Source organism: Eretmochelys imbricata, chromosome 10 (genome assembly GCF_965152235.1).
Source record: "Eretmochelys imbricata isolate rEreImb1 chromosome 10, rEreImb1.hap1, whole genome shotgun sequence".
NCBI classification, from domain to species: Eukaryota; Metazoa; Chordata; order Testudines; family Cheloniidae; genus Eretmochelys; species Eretmochelys imbricata.
Window position 1 is genome coordinate 46,880,520 of NC_135581.1, and position 22,758 is coordinate 46,903,277.

At 45.2% G+C, this 22,758-nt stretch overlaps 1 protein-coding gene across 2 annotated transcripts in view; it reads right to left on the reverse strand.

The window, feature by feature from the left end:
- EDC3 (enhancer of mRNA decapping 3) overlaps window positions 1-22,758 on the reverse strand; it is a 61,892-nt gene that overhangs the window by 20,957 nt on the left and 18,177 nt on the right. For both annotated transcript variants that reach the window (XM_077828570.1, XM_077828571.1), the window contains exon 4: window positions 9,549-9,884. In XM_077828570.1, the coding sequence (XP_077684696.1) occupies window positions 9,549-9,884 (336 nt within the window). The remainder of the gene's footprint in view (window positions 1-9,548; window positions 9,885-22,758) is intronic.

The window sequence follows — 22,758 nt, forward strand, 5'->3', positions numbered from 1 at the left end:
ACTCCCAAATTGCTTTTAAACAATGCAGATCTTTTTAAGCTGGAGGACAGGGTCCTTGGATTCCCTGTTTACACAACGTTCTCACTAACCAGAGGGCTGGGACACCAGGTCTGCATTTCACACCAACCTAGTTTGGCATATTACAACCAAAGAGGTGCTAAGCCAGCAGCACCCTCTCCAGATGCTGGAAGTTACAATGCGTGCCTACTCCATCAGTCTGATAGCTCTGGCAACCATCAACACTTAGGGTACATCTACACTGCAATACAAGACTTGTGACACAGCCGCAGCTGGCCCAGGTCAGCTGATTCAGGCTAGTGGGGCTTGGGCGCACAGGGTTAAAAATCGCAGCATAGACATTAAGGCCTGGGCTGGAATGCGGGCTCTGAGATCCTCCAAGGGGGATAGTTCTCAGAGCCTGGGCTCCAGCCTGGCATCTACACTGCAATTTTTAGCTCTCCAGCCCAAGCTCCATAAGCCTGAGTCAATTGAAGTGGGCTCCGAGACTCAGTGCTTTGGGGTTTTTATTGTTGTGTAGACATACCCTTAATGGGTTAATGCAAGGGACATTACTTGGAGCTGACAGAAAGGTATGGTAAGATTACACAGCATCATAGCATGCAAACAGCAAGGCCTGAACCAGTATTACACTTTGTCCTAATTGCTCTTTCTCGGCGAGGAGCGTGCAAGCACCAAGAAAATTTCCCTTCTTAGCACTCACGCAAGGTCCAACCAGTCAGACTGGTTTATCTAAAACAAGCTGATGGAGATAAACAAACTCTGGAGGAAAGCAATCAAGGAGATAGCGTGTAAACCCACAAACAATAACACTACTGTAACCAGAATTGAACTCCAGCCAAGCTTAATTATGTTTGGGTTGGAAGGTGGATCTTTATTGTTCAGCGATCAAGATAATAAAATAGGTCAGCTTAGGCCTTAATATTAATATATATTTTATAGCTGCCCATGAAAAAAAGACAGATATAATTAACTATTCCTTAACATGCACAGCAGCACTAAATCCTCATTAACCCAAGGAATGTAGAAATAATTTCTAAAGTACACTCCATACTGGGCACAGACCTATGAACAAGTTACCCATTCAAATCAATTACTATAGTACACAGCATATGCAAAGGATACACAGGGCTGGAAAAAACCTGATATCCACTACCCAAAGGGCTAAGCTCACTAATCAGAAGTACATACAAGAAATGAGGATGGTGGCTTTAAAAAGCAAGGTCCAGGAGCAATGTCCAGATGAGAAGTCCTACTACCCAACCTCTACTACTCAACCGCTGAGAAGGGCGGAGGGTGATGGGATTGCTACCAGAGTGCTGTTCCTGGGCCCTACCTTTTGTACAGGCCTCTGGCTAGTAGAGGTCTGACATATGAAATTTCACACACACCCTCTAGAGTCTAGCTCTTGGAAAGCAAAAGACAAGCTGTCTCTTCCCCACCCCCAAAATCCACAGCCTTTTGGCTGCAGTCAGGGGTGCGCAGGGAAATTCTCTAATTCTCTGCCCCTTTCCAGAGCCTCTGACAACTGCAACGGAGAGCGCATTTTGTCTTGTTCTATTCCTTCTCCAGAGCTTCTACTTTTAGCTCCTCCACCGCCATGAATCGCTTCAGTTTCCACCTCTGTTGCTGCTCAGCTTTCCTAAGCAGGAGCAGCTTTAGGAAATCTGTATAATTCTTGTCAGTTTCATGTAGGACACAAGGATTGTGAGTAGCAAACGTGAAACTGACCAGACTCTGTTTTTCATTCTGCTGCTGGTAAAGCTATGAACAGGGACAGAGGCTCTCAAGACATCTGTCTGTAGACTCAGGAAGACAGTACTACATTGGTTTACACTTGATTCAGAACCTTAACTAAAAAAAAACAAAAAACCTTAATTCTTCTACAAATTAAAGCTTAAATTCTACATAAAAACTAACAGCAAAAACATTTTTAACTACATCAGAAGCAGGACACCTAACAAACAAATCAATGAGACCACTAGACAATTGAGGTGCTAAAGGAGCACTCAGGAAGACAAGGCCATTGCGGAGAAGCTAAAGGAATTCTTTGCATCTGTCTTCATCCTCACAGAGGATGTGAGGGGGATTCCCACACCTGAGCCATTCTTTTTAGGTGACAGATCTGAGGAACTTTGCCAGATTGAGGTGTTGATAGAGGAGGTTTTGTAACAAATTGATAAATTAAACAGCAATAAGTCACTAGGACCAAATGGTATTCACCCAAGAGTTCTTAAGGAACTCAGATATGAAACTGCAGAGCTAACTGTGGTATATAACCTATCGTCACTCAAATCAGCCTCTTTATCAGGTGACTAGAGGATAGCTAATGTGATGCTGTTGCAAAAAAAAGCAAATGCAATTTTGGGTTGCATTAACAGAGGTGATAGTACCATTCTATTCAGTACTGGTTACGCCTCAGCTGGAGTACTGTGTCCAATTTTAGGCCGCCGCTGTATACAAAGGATATAGAGAAACTGGAAAGAATCCAGAAGGGTTCCAAAGGGATGGAATTCAAGCCATATGAGCAAAGGCTGAAGGAACTGGGTACATTAAATTTGGAAAAGAAGAGATTAAGGAGGGGGGACATGACAGTGGTCTCCAAATTCTTGGTGCACTTCAGTTCTCCAGATGGGCAGGTGTGGTAGAAAGCACGCAAATTGCTCCCCTGTTCTCATAAATAGGGCATCTAGGCTTTCTCGGTAGTCAAGATTTTTGTTGTTGTCAACACTTAACTTTTCTTTTTAAGTATTGTATAATTGGGAACAAAAGGAGGAAGATCAACAGAAGCCAGCCAGAAGGAGTGAATGCTAATTATATATTTGGGGGGTAATTCACATGCAGAGCCCCAGGGATGGATTCAAATAAGTGATGATCGAAGACATGATAAGCACTGTATTAGCTTCAGTGTTCGTTTTTCCTCTGGAACAGACCCAGTTTTGCAGTCTGCCTTCTCCACTCTAATGCTCCTGCTACATTTCTGAAGAGCTTACAAGAAAATATACTACCTCTTCACCACTATCATTCTTGGTTCCCCCCCCAGAAGTCCTACTGCCTCTATAAAAGCACAAGTTATAATAAAACACAGCACAGCCGCCTCTAACAGTCAGTGTTTTTCTTATACTTTGGTCATATTAGTATAGCTTGTCATGCCAAAAAAGTCCCCTTGAATTGAACTGAATCAGATTTTCACACTAACAATCACAAAATGACACCCATGTCCATGCTTGGTGTTCTTTCTGAAAGACTGACCATCTTTGTTTTGGGAGTGGAGGTGGAAGAACCCAGGAAGTCCATCATCTTCTCCTCTGACCTCAGATGACAACCTGACCGCCTTTAGGTCTCACTTCAACAATTTATGAGATACAGGAGGCAAACAGCTGCCAGGGTATTTTGCATTTCAAAACAATTACTTTAACCAAAGTCTACAGAGATGGTCACTTCGGAGACAAAGGAGAAAACCCAATCTGTTCATTTCACCTGCTGTCTAATCAAAGAGGGCAGAAATGAAGAAGAAACTCAGCAGAACGTGAATGGTCAGGGAACAACCAGTGAATAAAATATTGCAAGTCCCTAAGAGAACAGTGTTTGGAGAGCTGGGCCCTAACAATCTCAAAAGCTCCTCTCTGTTGGGTGAAGGTTGCTAGATTCAGAGCATCCTCCTGTCCTTTAGTGAGACAGGTTAATAGAATTAACCTTTTAAAAAAAATAGGTGAGCATAACCATGGAGGAGAGACCAGAACTGACAATGGAACATCAGCCACTTTCATCTAGCCTTCGGGGTATTGGATTTTGAATCAAAGGCAATAAAAGATCTAGGAGTCATGGGTCGATTTAAGACTATTTATCTGAAACATACAGTTGACTATAATAATAGTTGGGCTACCAAACAATACTTCCTAGTAGTCCACTGGGTTGCTTTGCTACAAATGGATTTGTCCAGCCTTGTGTTCATTACAGAACCATAGGACTGAAAGGGACCTCGAGAGGTCATCTAATCCAGTCCCCTGTACTCATGGCAGGACTAAGTATTATCTATTCTAGACCATTCCTGACAGGTGTTTGTCTAACCTGCTCTTAAAGATCTCCAATAATGGAGATTCCACAACTTCCCTAGGCAATTTATTCCAGTGCTTAACCACCCCCATTATAGAGATGAACTTATTTAATGGACAATAAAATGCACTGACAGACCTAGAGTTTCTTTTGAAGAATTAGTGCCATCACACAGCTGTCCAGTCCCCTGATCTTTGCGGTCATGATACCACTTCAAAAAACTCCAAGTTATTCCCTGGGCCATGTGTCAGAGTAAGAGGCAGGAGCCTGCAGGGATTCACACCCAAATGGCTGAGCTTCCCAGCTTCAGGCATGGCAAGAGCTGGACATTAACTACTTGTCAATCAACACAGCAACTGTGACTGTGTTCTTATTACATTCATCAGACAGACCAATCACTGTCAGTCAATGCTGAGCTCTGACAAGGCAATCCGTATCCAAGACAGACAGGACTAGATTAAAGAAATGACTAAAAAGTAGCGGTTTCCTGTATAACTAGAAAGTTTGCTTTCCCAACTAGAGATTCACTAATGAGTTCAGACAGAGCCTTTCTGAGAGAAAATGACGACGACTCAGGTTCTCTTTGTTACAGATATCCAGAAATAATAGATTTCAGTCCCATTAACACTAATGAGGGGTTTGTCACTCTGAACCTTCCCTCCTTTCCTGTTACTCCAGCAGCTGCTACCCTTTAATCGTTAGAAAGAAGTTACCAAGTTAAACAGAAGGAAATCACAACTGTTTAAATAGATAATTAGTTATTACCCACAGAGCACTCTGTATCTGTGCCGAGAGAGAGGGGAAGAGGCCAAAGATACTAAATCCACTGTTCTTGCAGAAAGATCAAGAGGGTTGACCCTCCGGTCTTCGGCGGCACTGAAAGACCCCCCACCACTGAAATGCTGCCAAAGACTGGAGCGAGTGAAGGACCCGGAGAGCCGCCGGGTGAGTCCAAGCGGGTGGCGCCTTTTTTTATCTCCGCTCCCCCCGTTTTCTCCACCTGGCTATGCCACTGGCTGGAGCCCAGGCACCAAGGACCCATATGACTCCGCCTGAGCTGCTGCTGAAGACCCGGAGAGCTGCCAGGTGACTAAAAATTAAAAAGGCACCAAAAAATTTGAAAGGCGCCACTTCTGCTCTGTGGGAGAGCGGCCGCTGCCCCGCTCCCCCCCAGCTATGCTACTGGCTCCAGCAATATTCAGGGCCCGGAGGCCCAGCTCCACCAATGTTTGGGGCCAGGTCTCTCCCCCAGCCCCGCCTGCCGCCCCCCACTCCTCCCCCAAGTGTCCCCCGGCCCCCACTTGCTGCTCCCGTGTGCCTCCCCCGGGTCCCGGAGCATCCTGCCTCTCCTTGCAGCTCCAAGCTGCGCTGCAGAGTCCTAGTGCGCCCCCCTCCAGCCTGCCCTGCCCTGCCCCTGCCTTCTGCCTCGGACCCTTCCTTTTTCCGGTGGGACCCTCCACCTGCACAGGGCGCCCCCCTGCCCGCAGTCACAGCTCCTGCCCACACTGGGCAAGGGGCAGCCCCACCCCCCACCCCAGTGAGGCTACAGTGAGGGGCAGCAGCAGGGGAGTAAGTGCACATGTGATGGCAGCCCCCCCGCCCCTGCCCGGCACCCACCACAGGGGAGGCAAGGGGGCTTCCTGGGCCTGAAAGAGGCCCTAGGAGCATGTGCAGTGACAGTGGTGTGGGGTGAGTGTGCTGCTGGGTGGGGGAGAAGGGGAATTGTAGGATTGTAGGCAGAGCTCACTGCTGCCAGCGGGGAGAGGGCTGAGGGGAGTCCTCCTTTCTGGCCCCGGCCCCGGGGCAACCTGCCTGCACCCCAAACTCATCCCCAGCCCTGCCCCACCCCAGAGCCTGCAACCCCAGCCAGAGCCCTCCACCTGCCCCCCGCACCGCAACTCTCTGCCCCAGCCCTGAACCTCTCCAACGCCCCAAACCCCTCATCCCCAGCCCCAGACAGAGCCCTCACCCCCCCCGCATCCCTACCCTCTGCCTTAGCCCTGAGCCCCTCCTAAACCCCTCATCCCAGCCAGAGCCCTCATTCCCCAGCACCTGCACCCTAACCCTCTGCCCCAGCCCTGAGCCCCCTCCTGCATCATGAATCCCTCATCCCCAGCCCCACCCCACAACCCTCACCCCTGCACCCCCTCCCACACCCAAACTCCCTCCCAGAGCCTGCACCCCTCACCCCAGCCCGGAGCCTACATCCAAACTCCGCCCCAGAGCCTGCGCCCCTCACCCCCTCCTGCACCCCCACCTGCTGCCCCAGTCCAGAGCCTGCACCCAGCAACCAAACTCCATCCCAGAGCCTGCATCCCATACCCCGCCCCCCACCCAAACTCCCTCCCAGAGCCCAACCTCTCACCCCTTCTGCACCCAAACTCCCTCCCACAGCCTGCACCCCAATCCCCTGCCCCAGCCCAAGGCCTGCACCCTAGACCTCCTCCCCCCACCCAAACTCCCTCCCAGAGCCCTAGGCAGGTGGGGGGCGGGTTCTGGGCACCACCAAAATTTCTACAAACCTGCCACCCCTGAGAAGTGGAACTTTTCTATCACCCCCCAAGGGACTGCAGATGTGCCCTAGTAAGCACAAACAGGGAATTCAATGTCTGATTGATTTCCTACTGTATAGTGACAGGTTTTTTTTTCTTTTTTTTTTTTTTTTTTGCAAGCAAAGGTAGAATTCCATCTGGAAGACTCATCAGAAAGTTAGCTATATAGGCTAGGAAGACCCCGCAGAATGATCCATCCCTTAGCTTTATACACTACTTTTCATCCTAGACTTTAAGGCGTTATGGAAACTATACAGACAAGAATCACTTATCCTCTCCCCTGCCCCACACTGCAACAAAAAGAGCAGCTAATTTACTGCTCTGATCCCCTTTCAGTCATTACTTAGTTTAATATACTGAGCACTTGACGAGCCAAAAACAGTTCTGAGGTAGGAGAGTGCCAAGTTGAGAAGAGGATTTCATTTCCAAACTCTGGCTTTGCTCTCTTTTTACCCGCCCCACCCTTCTCCCTCGAGTATTAGGTTATGAAGATATAGCCTTCTAGGAGATGCAATTCTTACAAAAGATGTGGGAGATTTACCTCATTTGTTGAATTAAAAGATGTCACCAGGACAAATATAAATACAAGTCTTGTTTGTACACATCTTAGTAGAAATAAGGAAGGAAATAAACCGCACAACAAGAAACAAGGACCTCCTGTATTAGAAGCTCTGTATGTTAGAATAACTGTTTATCCAACCTTTGTCAATTTCAAATTCAGGCCTTTAGATTATATGTCTCTTATACATACTCCCTACTTTCACATTAACTTTCACATTAGGTTACAGCTCCAAAATAAACTCTGATCCAATTTCTTGGCTGAGGTCCAGCACATTCATTTCAGGCTTTTTTTTTTTTTAAACCACAAGTTTGTTGATTGAAACTGAGTTCTGTGATTAACTGGTTTCATGCTAGAGGTGAGGGCTAGCTGATGTGTCAGCAGTTTGATCAGGCAAAGAGAAAATTCTCTCCATCCTCCACTTGTTTATATTAGGCAGACAAAGAGATAAGGTTTGGCAGACTCATTCCCAGCAGCAAGAAGTGATTCAGGCCATGGCACCTCCCACCTAACACTGCTCTTGCATGTAATCTCTCCATCCCCAACAACTGACTCCCTACATGGAAGCAGTAGGTGGCCTGCTCCTGATATCCCTAAAAACAAATACTCAGACTCGGGGGGACAGAGTTTATCTGGAGGGTAACACGATAGCAAAACAAAGATAGGCCAATGAAATTTTGGGCCACAAATCCAAAGGCATGGCAAACCACAGGAAAGTAATAGTCTAGGTGGCTCTGAATATTGTGTTCAGTTCTGTTAAAACACGTCACCAGAAAAATACCAATGTACTAAAGGAAGAACTACAAGAATGATTAGGAGGTTGGAGGAAATAAGATTAAGACGTTTATAACTATGTATCATTTAGCTAAGCATCAATTAAGGGTATAGAAGACTCTGTCCGCACATGTTTGAAGTGTGTACACTCAAAAAGGGAAAGAAACTATTTAATATAAGTAAAAGGGGGTATAACTAAGAGTGACAATGGGTTGAAATTATCGCTAAATAAGGGTAGATTATCAGGAAAGCTTCCCAATAGTGAAATCTCCTAGCCTGAGGAATTGGTTCCCGGAGGTAGTGCTGGAAGTACCGTCACTTGCGGTATTTAAAACCAGTTGAACACTTACTAGTGCTTTGTGCAGTAGGGAACAATCCTACACTTGCCTCAGGGAGATGGACTAGATGGCCTAACACAAACATTTTCTATATTTAGATTCCACAACTACTAACAATCAAATATAACTCACTGACCCATACATCACTAACCCCTCAGTCTGACAGCTTGCTGTCTGCTAGGAAGGTATTGGTACTGGAATTGCAGGGGTGCATTCACACAGTTGGGGAAAACTTGCACAATAACTGCTTATACTATGCTTTGCACTAAACAGTGCTATTAACCTCTGCACAGGACCGGAAAGCGTAGGAGTGCTACAGGTAGTTTTGAGATGCACTGTTTGGGCCACTTAAGGAATTAATAGGTTCGTCAACAGGATTTTACATGATGAAAACTTCAAGTTAAAGGAACAGTCACCGCTTAAAAAAAATCAAGTTTTACATTCTTGTAACAGCTCAGATTACTTTAAACAGAATGGGGAGGACGTGAGGGGGGAGGGATGTATCTCCCTAGTTATCAAAATGTGTTTTGTGCCCCTAACAGCACTACATGCAGTTTCCTGTTTGTCTGGACCTTTCACACAGCAACAGGCAAAAGTGGTTAAAAAAAGAGAATGACTGTAAAACTACAACATTTGGACATGGACATTCAGGAATACATGTAGTACCTGAAACTACTTTCAACTCATCATTTTAAATTGACTAGATTTCAAATTTTAAACAATAAAGCATGTTAGCAGCTTTACTGGCAGATGCTATTCAAACCCAGGCAGAACATCAGAAGCTCATGAACTGTACTGCCTCATATCACAAGCAACATACCAAAAGTGCCAAGATGGTCTCGTACTGAATCCTGAGAAAAACCCTCTTGAGAGTTAGGGGTCAATCCACACAGGCTCTCCACGCTACTGAGAGCTAAGCCTTGGTTCCAATTGTCACAAGTCACATGAACCTAGTCTGATAGTTCACAAGACAACTCTGTTCCACTGTAACTCCTTTTCTCCAAATCCTGGCCTTGTTCCCTACTGTAAGCTTATCCCCTTTTACCTTTATGCTTTTGATGTCTGAAACATGGCAGATAAAGAGGGTTATAATGTAAATACTGTGGTAAAGTGCATGGATCCAAGTCTCTGTAAATGAATAGCCATGCTTGTTGCACTAAGGTGACAGATGCCCCCTGTGGGAACACTTCCCAGTTATCTCCTGGAGGAGCCATGGAATAAGCATCCTCAGAAGTAAAAGGACCAGCATACCAGTGCAGAATTCCTTGTTAGTATTTTGGGGTACGACGATCCGTCTGTAGACAACGGGCTCTGATTCCAGGATATTCTCGTCATGCCGGTAGCGAGCTGGCCTCTCGTTGGGGGTACCCCTGGAGCGAGTGCCACTCCTCCTCTCATAAGTGTCAATCTCTTCAAACACTGCTGCCTTATCAAAAAGAGCCAGATTCCCTTCAAAATCAAAATCTGTGTCTGGGATTTCCTCAATGTCATCTCCAAAACACTCATCGTCTTTACTCTTCATCTGACCGTTCTTCAGGCCACTCTTCTTTGGAGTCACCTGGTTTGGGTGGCGGCTACTGGATGACCCTAAACAAAAAATAAAACAGGTTGAAACCAAGTCACAAGTGGCACAAACATTCATTCAGATGCCTCCTTTTGTACAATTATCTAAGTTGGGTGTTCAAGATACTGAATGATTAGCAAAAGTGCATGTTGCCAGGTGGCGTAGACAGGCATTGTGCTGGCTTTCCCACACAGCACTTTTAGTGCACCTCCAAATCCTGCTGACCTGCTACTCCCTCTTACAAACAGACTGCCAAAAACAGCAAGTTGTGCAGTAGGCAAAAATCCACTGGAGACTAGGCAGACGCTCCCATTCACCCAGTTCTAAGGAAAAATCAAGCTATGCAGCAGTAGTGTGCGTACATTTATTGTACAGCCCCTTGAAAATCGTTTAAGCCTCATCTGGGTTGCCTCCCCGTTATCCCTTATGTCTGTGGGTAGAAATTCTTTCCCACAGAGCAACACCAAGACTTCCCATCACAAAAGTACCTCAGAATTCTTTGTGCTGGTGACTACATGCCTCCTTGAAAGCAATGTAGCGACCAATACAGGGAATTTGGGTGTTCATCTCTGATCTGATCAAAGGCTTCTGGCTCCACATGGCTGAACTGGAAAGTTGGCCTGGACAGAGTGAAAAAGTTAAGGGTTAAGAAGTATTACTGAGCTGCTGATGGGCAGCAAGAGTCACATAAAGAGCATTTAAAGTGGGGCTTTCCGTATGTCCGTATGTAAGGTATTCAAAATGGCAGACAAAATGTTATCCTCTGCATTTACATTGTAAAGCTTGAAACAGTACCTCAGATTGCTATTTCATTTCCCCCTTTATCTCCTGCTGCCCCACCCACAAAGAGACATCCCTCCATTTTTATCACTGTTTCCAGCAAGAGAAAGTACAGTGACCCTCAGCTCAAATGTTTCAACTGCACCCCTGCACTGTGACCAGACTGATTTGAAGCTAGAGTTCCAGATCTGGAAAAAGATTTGCATTAAACCCCTATCATCAATGGCCTCACACTTATTCATTGAACAGACTAGTTCACTGCACACTCTATGAGACAGGAGCATCTTATGTTTGGACAATTCTAAGCATGCTACCGGTGCTCAACACAATCGTGATATTAGCCACAGCTACCACCCCTCTGAGTCCTTACAGAAACAGAAAATAATCAATTGATAGGGACAAGTTGGGATTCCAAGTTGGCAAAGAGACATGCTGACATCACCACTGCCGATTAGTTACAGAGGTTAACTAATCTGTAAAGCAGTGCTTTCTTTGCAGGGAAGTGGCAAACTCAGACCATACCTGGCTTGCTCACAGGAGAGTTACTTGTTTATTTGAATAAGCTAGTGGTAGCTCATTCCAGTTCCCTTCTAGACTGTCTGTCCTGCTTTGGGAATCTCTTCCTATTTGGAAGTAGCACTGCAACCACATCCAAGATGACAAGATTGATTGACACTATGTGCTCTTGTATGAAGAAAAATTCACTGTATGAGACACTTGGAAATGGTAGTTCACAGAACTACTGCAACCCACTGAAACAAGCACCCCAAAGTGCCATAATTACTGTTAATAGGACTTGTATGTGCTGGTCTTTGTGGGCAAAGTCCAGCCCCCAGATTGTACACTTGTACCAATCAGACTCCATGGAACACTTTCCAAAATGCCATATTCTCACAATTATTTTCTTCCATCATGTTATGAAATTTATGGTTCCACTGTTTATGAATTTAAAATCTCTTCACTTACAGATTAGTCTAAACATGCTCCAGCCACAACATTAAAAACTTGACAGAACGCGAGTGCAGGGGAGCTTTCAGAAAGATTTACAAAAAAAAACCCCAAAAACAAAACAGGAATTCCAGTCTGGTCTGTGTGGACACAAAGGATGCCAAGGCATTTTAAGAGAAGAGGGCTTTGTCCTGCTTTCCTCAGTCAACCCGTTTTCATCCTTGCATACTGCTGTGCAGTATACTAGTTGCTGAGGTGGTTGTTGCTTTCCAAGACAAATGTGTCCACATTTCAGGGGTGCTGTATGTGCATACATCACTGTATCTTGTAAGCTGCTGTTGTAACCTTTGGGGCGAGAAGTGCTATGAAAATATACAATATATTAACCCTTGAATAGCCAATTATAAAGTTGGCTATTACCCTATTGTACCCCAATTCCCATTTGCAACTAGCGGGAAATACAAGACAAGCTACGAATAACTATGATTCTGTTACAGAGGTAACAGGATTTACAGAACTGGCAGAATTTTCTGCTGTTGCAAAGCTGTTGTGAGCTGTTGCAAAGCTACTTGTCCCCAGACTTGTCTAGGCAAGTTCTTTCTGTCTGGACAGACAAATTAGTCACCTGGGATCAAAGACTTTGTCAAGCTCTACCTGACAAGGTCAATCTGCAGAAAGTTTGAACTTTCTTAAAGTCTCTGTGCGTGCTGTGTGTTGGATCCTCTACTCCCTTCACAGAAATCCCACTCCCCTACCATAGCACTAAACACTTCCGTTAAAAAGTACAGGTTCCTGTTTAGCAGAGGAAGAACATCAAATTTTAGGCTGATTCTACATGTGCATTAATTCACTACAGCTGTCAACTGCTATATTTACTCAGAAGCAGCTAAGAACATCGAGCCATTTTTAGCCAAGCTAGCAATGAACAGAATCCATAAATTCAGAAGGCGAAGTTAATATCTATGGAGAGATCTGTGTAAGTGCCTCAACCTGTTTACAATTTAAGCTCCAGTGGCTAATCCCAGAATAGCCTCCAGGAAGATAGATGGCCATAAAGCAAACTATCCCCTTTCCCTCCCTGGCAATAGGCTCACTGGATAGAGAAAGGTTTCAGAGTAGCAGCCGTGTTAGTCTGTATTCACAAAAAGAAAAGGAGTACTTGTGGCACCTTAGAGACTAACCAATTTATTTGAGCATAAGCATCCGATGAAGTGAGCTGTAGCTCACAAAAGCTTGTGCTCAAATAAATTGGTTAGTCTCTAAGGTGCCACAAGTACTCCTTTTCTGGATAGAGAAAGTTCTGCTGAGACACGCCAGACAGCTGCGTCTTAAACAGTTTTCTCTAGAAAACAAACGAGCTCACTGAATAACAAGTCTGACTTATTGGGGGGTGCTAGTGGTGACAGGCGTCATTTGATTTTGCCCTTTGTTTATGTAAAAAGGCACATACCCTGAGACAGGTTCTCGCTTACTTTTTATTTTAGAAATCTGTGAGTTCCTTGTTTTTGCGGGAGAACTAGTCTAAATGATTGAGTGAGAGTGCTTTCCCAGCGCTCCACTGAAAGGGATGCTGACTCTTTCACAAAACTTTCCTCTTAAGTATGCGTCAGATGTTTGAGTTAAACCAAATAGTTTTAAGCATTCTGACTAAAAGGCTCTTCTCCACAATTGCTCAGCTTCCAGTATCCCATTGAACACACTACCTCTCCAGCAAACACAGGAAAGTCAAGGCCTGGTATTTCTAAAATTAAAAAAAACAAGCAGATACCCTTGAATTTTCTTCATTAGTCAAACAAGGGAAAAGGGCACTATTTTTTTCCATTATAGGTTGTCTTTAAAAAATTCAAAAGTGGCGATGACGTAAGAGAATTTTACTGTCAGAGAAGAACCTGTTTTGTTTTTAAATGAAATGCATTTATTTCTTTGTATTATAAAAGCCATTCTGAACAAGTGATTGTGGAAACGGCATGATTGTTAAAAGGTTTCTATAAAATCAGAGCACTTAAGTCTCGTTTGCCCCACCCACAAGACTTCTTCTAGCCTGACACTGCCACACAGCTGTGGAAACTTGCCACGAAAGTTTACCAGCTAAAGCACAAAATCTAGTTGCCTGTCCAGATGGAGACTAACGGAAATTTATTAACTTGTCAAAAAAGTTCTCTTCATCTTGGGCAAGTAAAAAATTGTATGCCACACTAGAGGGAAAGGATTAATTACATAATACTATTACTTATATGGCAGCTCCAGCAAAATCTAAGTCAGACCTATACACAATTCTTGTACAGTTATAGACATTTTGGTTAGGGATATGATTTTTTTAATGGAACTGTACAAACACAACACACAGCATGGATGCATAATGGTATACAGGTGCTCACTAGGGACAGTGAAATTGATTATACACAGTGTTACCTGTACAAAAAAAAAAAAGATTTTTCTACTCAATTTCTTTCCAGTATAGCTATCCAAGATTATCTGTAACTAGAGCAGGCAGTTGATTTTAGACACAAGTGTGACTTTCAAGTTGATAGTGTCCTTTAAAGCTGTCATCTTACTGCAATTGGAAGATGAAAATGAGATGAACCAAGAGATTTTTCTACATTAAAGAAGCTACAGAGAGAGGAGGAATATATTTTTCACACTGATAAAGGAATCAAAAAAATTGGCAGATGACATGCAAATGCAAAAGACTAGGAAACAGGAATAAATAAGGAATTCAAGCAAGAAGAACTGTAACACCTGGAACTGCAACATACAGAATGTGCATGCCAACCCCCTTAGCAGTCATTTATCTGTATAGTTTTGTGGGGGAGGGAAAGGTTTCAGTTACACCTCACTTCCAATCTCTCTGCTTAGATCAATACAGTAACATTGCAGAGAGCTTCCAGGAAAGCATTCAAAGACCCAAAACTAGGCAAATAATTCCCTGCAGCACTCCTGAAGAGCCTAGCTCAATAAGCCACAGAGCCTACGCTGAACAGTGTCAAGAGAATTCTGCCTTTCACGTCAGTGTCAGCTGTTACTCCAATCCAGTCTGTTCCTGTTACCAAATGAGTGTTTTTAGACTCATTGCCAGATTCTTCTGAAAACAACGGCATTCTACTCTTCAGTTGCCCTGAAAAACAAACATGGACATAGAAGCATCCCCATGTGGTGGTTCCAGGGGATAGAGCGCACTGAAGTGAATGGAGTGTAAATGCTGACAGAATAGAAAACTGCATTAGAGAAGTAGAGAGAACAATGATGGGAAAGCTCCCCCAGGCTCCCCTGCAGACATATTGAATGGGAGCCAAGACCATGCCCCGTCAAAATTAAACACACACAATTGTGGAGGGCAGCCCTTTAATCCACACTGATGGTCACCAGCTCTGAAATACTGCTGACCACCAGAGTTAGCTCTTGTGTAATGAGTCCGTTACAACCCCAACAACAAAACTTGCATAATTCATGGTCGCCAAAGCAGATCAGAGTTGTGTCTTTACAGGACCTTCAGTCACAGAGTTGTTCAGAGCCTTTTCTGTGGATGGTTTGTGATCTGAATAAAGCAAAAGGGTAATAAACCACACAGACGAGGGGAAAAGAAAGAAAACAAGGAGGGAGTATAAGAAAAAAAAAAAAAAAAGTAAAGATGAGGTGAGGGAAATGGTTAACTCAGAAGACTAATAGGATGCAGAGCTGTTCCCCTCTAGGGCACTGGCTTGAATCTAATGCAGATCAGTAGTGCCCGAGATCCCTAACTGATGGCGGTTCATATACTGCTGTTGCCTTTGCTATACCTGTTCTGTGGATAAACAGAAGACAGCGTGTTCAGGGCTTTCAATCCAGCTCATTCATGAGCATACAATTCTCTCACTCTTGTCACACGTGTGCGCACACACACACACACACACAAGCAAATTCTCCCCTCCCAGCCCATTCATTCTCCCAACACACCAGAAAAGTCATTGCTAGCCAGCCTCCTGTGTCTGTCTGTTCAGCTTATTAAAGTGAAAGATGTGTGGCTTGGCATCAACTTGGGAGTTTGCCATGGCGCACACACACAAAAAAAAGCACTTCCTTTGGAAAAGATAAACAATAATTCCCAAACTTCTTTACCTTTCAATTATAAACACTCAAGCAAGTATAAAGTCTCCAGTGGGTTGGCTGCCTTCCTGTAAGATCCCTCGGGGAGCTTTTACTACCAACCCTAGCATGCATGAGCACAGTGCCACCATTGCACATAACTCATTGTTGTGTAACCCACACTGCCATTTGTTGCTTATTGATTGCTGTCACACAAGCACTGTAAAGGGAGAACTATATCCCTGACTTAACACGCTAAAGGTCATTGAAAGGTCAGTTGCAGCTGCTTTAACCCCAGCCACTATACTTTATGAGAGAAAGCTCCAGCATTCCTCCATGGACTTCTTAATCGCCCCCCCACCCCTTGCATCTCTTGCATCCCACTGCTGACAGATTCACACATCCCCCAAACCTACACATTTCAGAGAGGTTAGGAGTTTTGACCTGTTTACAATCCAAGTTGTCATGCACTGGACTCACAAACATTTAATAGAGAGGGTCCAAGACCTCTCCACCAAAACTGTGGGGGACTGAGAAGATGACTGAATAAAGTCGTAGATCCAATACCTATAGATTTCTCAAACTCAAGCCTGCCATATGTTTCATTGGTTTCCAAAGATTTCAGACAGTTTTAAGTCAAATCAGTGACATACTCTGAAAAAAAACCCAAAATAACTGTTGTTTTCTGTCTCTTGTGTTTAAAGACTAATTGGAGGGGTTTAAAGCACTCTGCTAATTACAGAGCTACAAAAAGGCTAGCGAAGTGCTGTTAACTAGTGCAACTGGCACACAGGCTTCAGTCAGTGAGATCAAAGCAAAGTAGATCTCAGATTACAGCTGGATAAATCTATATTTGGGAAGTTCAAAGAAGGACTTTCAGAGAGAGACGCCCAAGGGGATATAACTTGGAGTGGTTGGATGTAATTAAGGAAAATTCAGGAAACTTATTAAGTGAGATTTAAGAGACTATGGAAGGGACATGATGGAAGTACCAACAAATGAAACATTTAAAAACTAGACAGGATTAAGATGGCAAATGTTTATACCCAAATGCAAGGAGTACTGGGAACAAACAGGAAGAACTGGAAACAAGGGTGGCATGGTATTTTCCAGAGGTGGTTTTTACCATGTAAAATCTCGCCTTTTACCACCTCAGGAAAAACCAGCTAGGCCCAGTTTAAGGCATTTTCCAGTTTAAAAATTGTTACATTAATGCACACACACATTACACTTAGTTTTAGTTACATATTCAAGTTGTGGTTACCTGGCAATAGATCAAGAGATTAATTCAGGGTTGTACAAATAAAAAGTAAAACTGCAGTGAGCGTGATACTAATGTATGTTGTTATAATATTGAATGTCAGGATGTCTGTATACATTTTGGTTGGATATTTTTCCAAGGAAGTTGCACGTCATGACTCACTTCATATTTTCAATATTATGTAAACAAGAGTCAAAAGCATTCAATTATATGAAAATGACAATAATCCAGAGCAGTAGGTTTGAAGCATTAAGCAATCAGAAACATGCAGAGTTGTAGACTACAAGTCCAGGTCCATTTGGCCACACAGCATTCTGTAGCAGAAGACCAAATTTGATGAAGCAGATAGCCTGAACCGATTCCTCAGTTTTGAATTCATAGAATCATAGAATATCAGGGTTGGAGGAGACCTCAGGAGGTCATCTAGTCCAGACCCCTGCTCAAAGCAGGACCAATCCCCAGTATTTGCCCCAGATCCCAAATGGCCCCCTCAAGGATTGAACTCACAACCCTGGGTTTAGCAGGCCAATGCTCAAACCACTGAGTTATCCCTCCCCCCACATTGATGTATCCAAAGTTGAAAAGATTTGTTCTATGCTTGCTGAAGTTGAGACACATGCAATTGTACTACCAGTTTTATGAAGTCAGATGGAATATCAGCATTCTTTAGATTTTTCCCACTATATTAAAGGGAAAGCTTTTTCCTTGATGGCAGAAGAAAAGATTGATTTTGGATACAGCAATTCTTCTATTTTAAATGCAAGTAAATATGGCAGAAAGTCAGGATTTTTGCTGAGCAACCACTGTCTTGCAATTTCTTCTTGTTCAGCTGACAAATTTCTTTCCTGCATATTTTGCATGAAGGAGGTTGGCCATGCCTCAGGAAATCTCTTTTGCACTTTTACTTTGCATGGTGCAACATCTTCATTTATCAGGAGACCCAGCTATACTTTGCACACTGCAGCAATTATTGATGTGTTCCTTTGGAGTCCGTCAAGCGCCACTGCAACTGGTTTCAATTGACTTATCAAGTTATTTCCCTCTTGGTAAATACTTTGATCATCAATTATACTGACCACCCTATCTTCAGGTTCTGCCTCATGATCACTCACAATCCTGAGATAATGTGGCTGATTATTAAACATATCACCAAGTCACCAGGGCCTGATGAAATACATCCTAGACTACGCATGGAACTGACTGAAAAGATAGCTGAGCCATTAGTGATTATCTCTCAAAAGTCATGGAAGACAGGAGAGTTTCCTGAGGACTGGAAAAGGGCAAATATAGCACCAATCTATAAAAAGGGAAATAAGGACAATCGGGGGAATTACAGACCAGTCAGCTTAACTTCAATACCCAGAAAGATAATGGAGCAAATAATTAAGCAATTTGCAAATACTTAGAAGATAATAAGGTGATAAGTAACAGTCAGCATAGATTTGTCAAGAACAAATCCTGTCAAACCAACCTAATAGCTTTCTTTGACAGGATAACAAGCCTTGTGGATGGGGGGAAGCGATAGATGTGGTATATCTTGTCTTTAGTAAGGGCACATCTACGCTGGCAAAGTTACAGCGCTGGCAGTTACAGAGCCACTCAGAGAGCATTGAAGAGAAATCGCTGTTGGGTGTTCACACTGTCAGCTGCCCATGCAATAGCATGTTCACACTTGTGGCACTTGCAGCGGTATTCGGAGTGGTGCACTCTGGGCAGCTGTCCCACAGAGCACCTCTTTCTCTTCTGCCACTGACTTGTGGGAAAACAGAAGCGGTTGCGGGGCACCCTGGGTCTTGTCCCAATGCCCCATGATGCATTGCTTCACATCGCAGCAATCTTCCGTCCATGTTTGGCACCATCTTTCAACCATTTGTGTACTGCGTGCCCTGCCTCTTCGGGCTGCAGGAATGGATCCCGAACGGTTGACCAATATGCTGCTCACTCTCACTAACACGTCATGAGTGGCAGCAGAGTTATTCCTTAAACTGCAAAGGCAAGAGGAGTGTGACATTGATCTCACCACACGTAGCAGCTACGACACGAGATTGCTTGTGATATTCACAGATGTGCTGACCATAGTGGAACGCTGCTTTTGGGCTCAGGAAACAAGCACTGAGTGGTGGGATCACATAGTCATGCATGTCTGGGATGACGAGCAGTGGCTGCAGAACTTTCAGATGAGGAAAGCCACATTCATGGGACTGTGTGATGAGCTCGCCCCAGCCCTGCGGCACAAGGACATGAGAATGAGAGCTGCCCTGATGTTGGAGAAGCGCGTGGTGACTGCACTGTGGAAGCTGGCTACCCCAGACTGCTACCGATCGGTCGCTAATCAGTCCGGAGTGGGAAAGACTACCATTGGACTCGTGTTGAAGGAAGTGAGCAGGGCCATTAATCACATCCCGTTCTGAAAGACCCTGACTCTGGGCAACATGCATGACACTGTGGATGGCTTTGCACAAATGCGCTTCCCTAACTGTGGAGGGGCGATAGATGGCATGCATATTCCAATTCTGGCACCAGGCCACCTAGCCACCGAGTACAATAATCGCAAGGGGTATTTCTCAATGGTTCTCCATGCGCTTGTGGATCACTGTGGGCTTTTCACAGACATTAACGCAGGTTGGTCCGGAAAGGTGCATGATGCACGCGTCTTTCGGAACACTGGCCTGTTCAGGAAGCTGCAAGCAGGGACTTTCTTCCCAGACCGTAGGGAAAATGCCCATTGTGATCCTGGGAGACCCCGCCTATCCCTTAATGCCGTGGCTTATGAAGTCATACACGGGGTCAGCTTGACAGCAGCAAGGAGTGGTTCAACAACAGGCTGAGCAAGTGCGGAATAACTGTTGAGTTTGCTTTTGGCCATTTAAAGGCCCGCTGGCGTTGCTTCCATGGGAAGCTGGACCTGGCCAATGATGACGTTCTTATACTTATAACCATGTGCTATATAGTCCATAATATTTGTGAAGGGAAAGGTGAAGCTTCGCTCAGGCCTGGACCTCAGAGGTTCAGCACCTGGAGGCTGAGTGTGAACAGCCAGAGATCAGGGCTACTAGAGGGGCATAGAGCGGGGCCATAAGGATCAGGAATGCCTTGAGGCAGCAAGTTGAAGCTGAAAGCCACTAATATTTTTGCTATGCTTGGGAGTGCAGTGCTTGTAATACTAGGAGGTGATTGGTGCAGACAGTGCAATAAGTGGGTTTAACATAATTGTATGTTGCTTTGCAGGGCTCTTTTTGCTTTCAGTTAATAGAATAAAGATTGCTTTCAAACCAACACAATTCTTTCATTAAAAGATAACAACTGGAGGAGAGAGTCAAATAAAAAAGCCATCAGCAGTGAGGGGGATGGGGGAAGGGAAGGTCTCAGGAGGAGGAGGGGTTCCAGGACAGCTAAAGATTTGTGTATGTTCAGGGATTATATCCAACCTTCTCCTTTGGAGTACAGTGCAGTGGGTACTGTACTTCAGGAGGGCCAAGCTGCAGAGGGATGGGTATTGAGTGCAGTCGGTAGTGGGAGTCCACAGTGCTGGACTGTGAGGGGAGAGGAGTGGAATGTCGCTGGTATAGACTGGAGCCAGGAAGTTGATAAGAGTGTGTTGGAAGCGTCTGGGGGGCACATGGGACACAGTTTTGCAACAGTGGCTGCAGGGGAGGGTGGGCGCAGAGCTGCTTGGTTTGAAGAGCTAGTATCACCTGCAGCGTGTCTGCTTGGCGCTTCATAATCTTTAAGTGCCACTTCATGGCTTCATTCTGGCATGCTGCATACTCCTTTCGGTCCCTCTTCTCGCTGTCCCACCACTCTTTCAATTCCTGTTTCTCAGTGGCTGAGTGCATCATAACCTCACGCAGAAAGTCCTCCTTAGTTCTTTATGGTAGCTTTCTAATTCTGTGCAGCTGTTCGGCTGCCAATAAAAAAAGGGGAGGCTGGGCTCCGAAGATCATCTCTGTGAAGTTTAAACGCAACATTTTACAGAAGCAGTATTGTTTGCAACACAGAACACTGATTCAGTGATTTAAAACACAGCCAGTACTCATACACCTGTTACGAACTGGATGACCCCAAGCAAGCACACGAGCCACAAGACCCCCAAAATGGTGAGCAGCTGCAGGGGCAGGGTAAATCACTCTTCCCTGACCCTGCTGTACACTGGGCACATGGCTCTTGGGGAGAGCCAGCACCGCAGGTGGGGCCTGATAATCATTCCTGTCCCCACACTTTCCACAGGATATGATCCTTATGGAAGATATCTCGCTGCTGACGATGAGCAGGGAATCAAGGGAGGGTCTTCTCCAAATCTGTGGCTTCTGCCCTGGCCCCTATGCTGCTCACCTTTGGCACCAATGCCCCCCCACGTGACAGCACAGTGGCGCGGGAAAGTTACCATTAATGGGGCAAGAAACAAAGCAGCTCTGCTGAAGAACATGCGACAGCAGATTGCCCAGTATCTCCATGAGAGTCTCCTGGAGATCTCTGAGGGAGATTCCCATGAAGTGAGGGAGTCAATCAACAGCCTGTTCCACAGCTCAGACTAGGCACACGGCGGGGGACAAGCCTGCTTTCTGCAGCCCTCCTGCCCCCAACAACTCACTTCACTGATTCCCAAAATCAGATCCACTTACCAGGGGCCTCCCCTCCTTTTTGCGCTTTGCCAAACTCTGACAGCTGTGACTGACCAGCCTCCTCTGGGGCAGAAAAGAGCTCCTGGCTGCATGTATCTCTGGCCTCTGAGTCATCCTCTGCCTCTGGGTTCCCCTCCCCCTCCACATCCTTGTCCAAGATTTCCCCCTCCTCACTCAGTCCACTCTCGACTGGCACGCAAGCCACCGAAGTATCCACAGCGGTCTTCGCAGCGGAGGTGGAGTCACTACTGAGTATCGCGTCCAGCTCTTTGTAGAACCGGCAGCTCGTGGGGGCAGCACCGGAGCAGCGGTTTGCCTCCTGCACCTTGTGGTAGGAGTTCGACAGCTCCTTCACTTTGACCCTGCGTTGCAGTGTGTCCCGGTCATGGCCCCTTTTGGTCATGCGTTGTGAAATCTGTCTGTAGGTATCATAATTCCTACAGCTGGAGTGCAGCTGGGACTGGGCAGCCTCCTCTCCTCAAACGCTGATGAAGTCAAGCAGCTCGACATTGCTCTTAACTGGGGATCACCTGGTGTGTGGAGCAGGCCTGGCCACCTGGAAAGATTCGTTGAGACCACTGCACACGTCACCGAGCAAACAGGAAGGGGAGTTTCAAATTTCCAAAGGAATTTACAGGATGTGGATGATGGTTGGTCACCTGAGGGCAGGGCTGTAGAATTCAAACCGATGACCAGAGAGGCGAGAACAGGCATTGTGGGACACCTCCCGGAGGCCAATCCCAGCGCTGGAATCACCACAGTGTCTACACTGGCACCGCAGCACTGTAGCCCTGGAGCAGAAAGCTCTATGCCTCTCGTTGGGGTGGTTTTTTTAAAGTGCTGCAACTTGGCAGTGTGTACACCTTGGGAGTTACAGCGTAGAAAGTGGCTTTACTGTGCAGAAACTTGCCACTGTAGACAGGGCTTAAGACTTTTGATACTGTCTTACATGACCTTCTCATAAACAAACTAAGGAAATACAACCTAGATGGAGATACTATCAGTTGGGTGTATAACTGGTTGGAAAACTGTTCCCAGAGAGTAGTTATCAGTGATTCACAGTCAAGCTGGAAGGGCATATCAAGTGGGGAACCACAGGGATCAGTTCTGGGTCCAGTTCTGTTCAATATCTTCATCAATGATTTAGATAATGGCATAGAGAGTACACTTATAAAGTTTACGGCGATACCAAGCTGGGAAGGATTGCAAGTATTTTGGAGGATA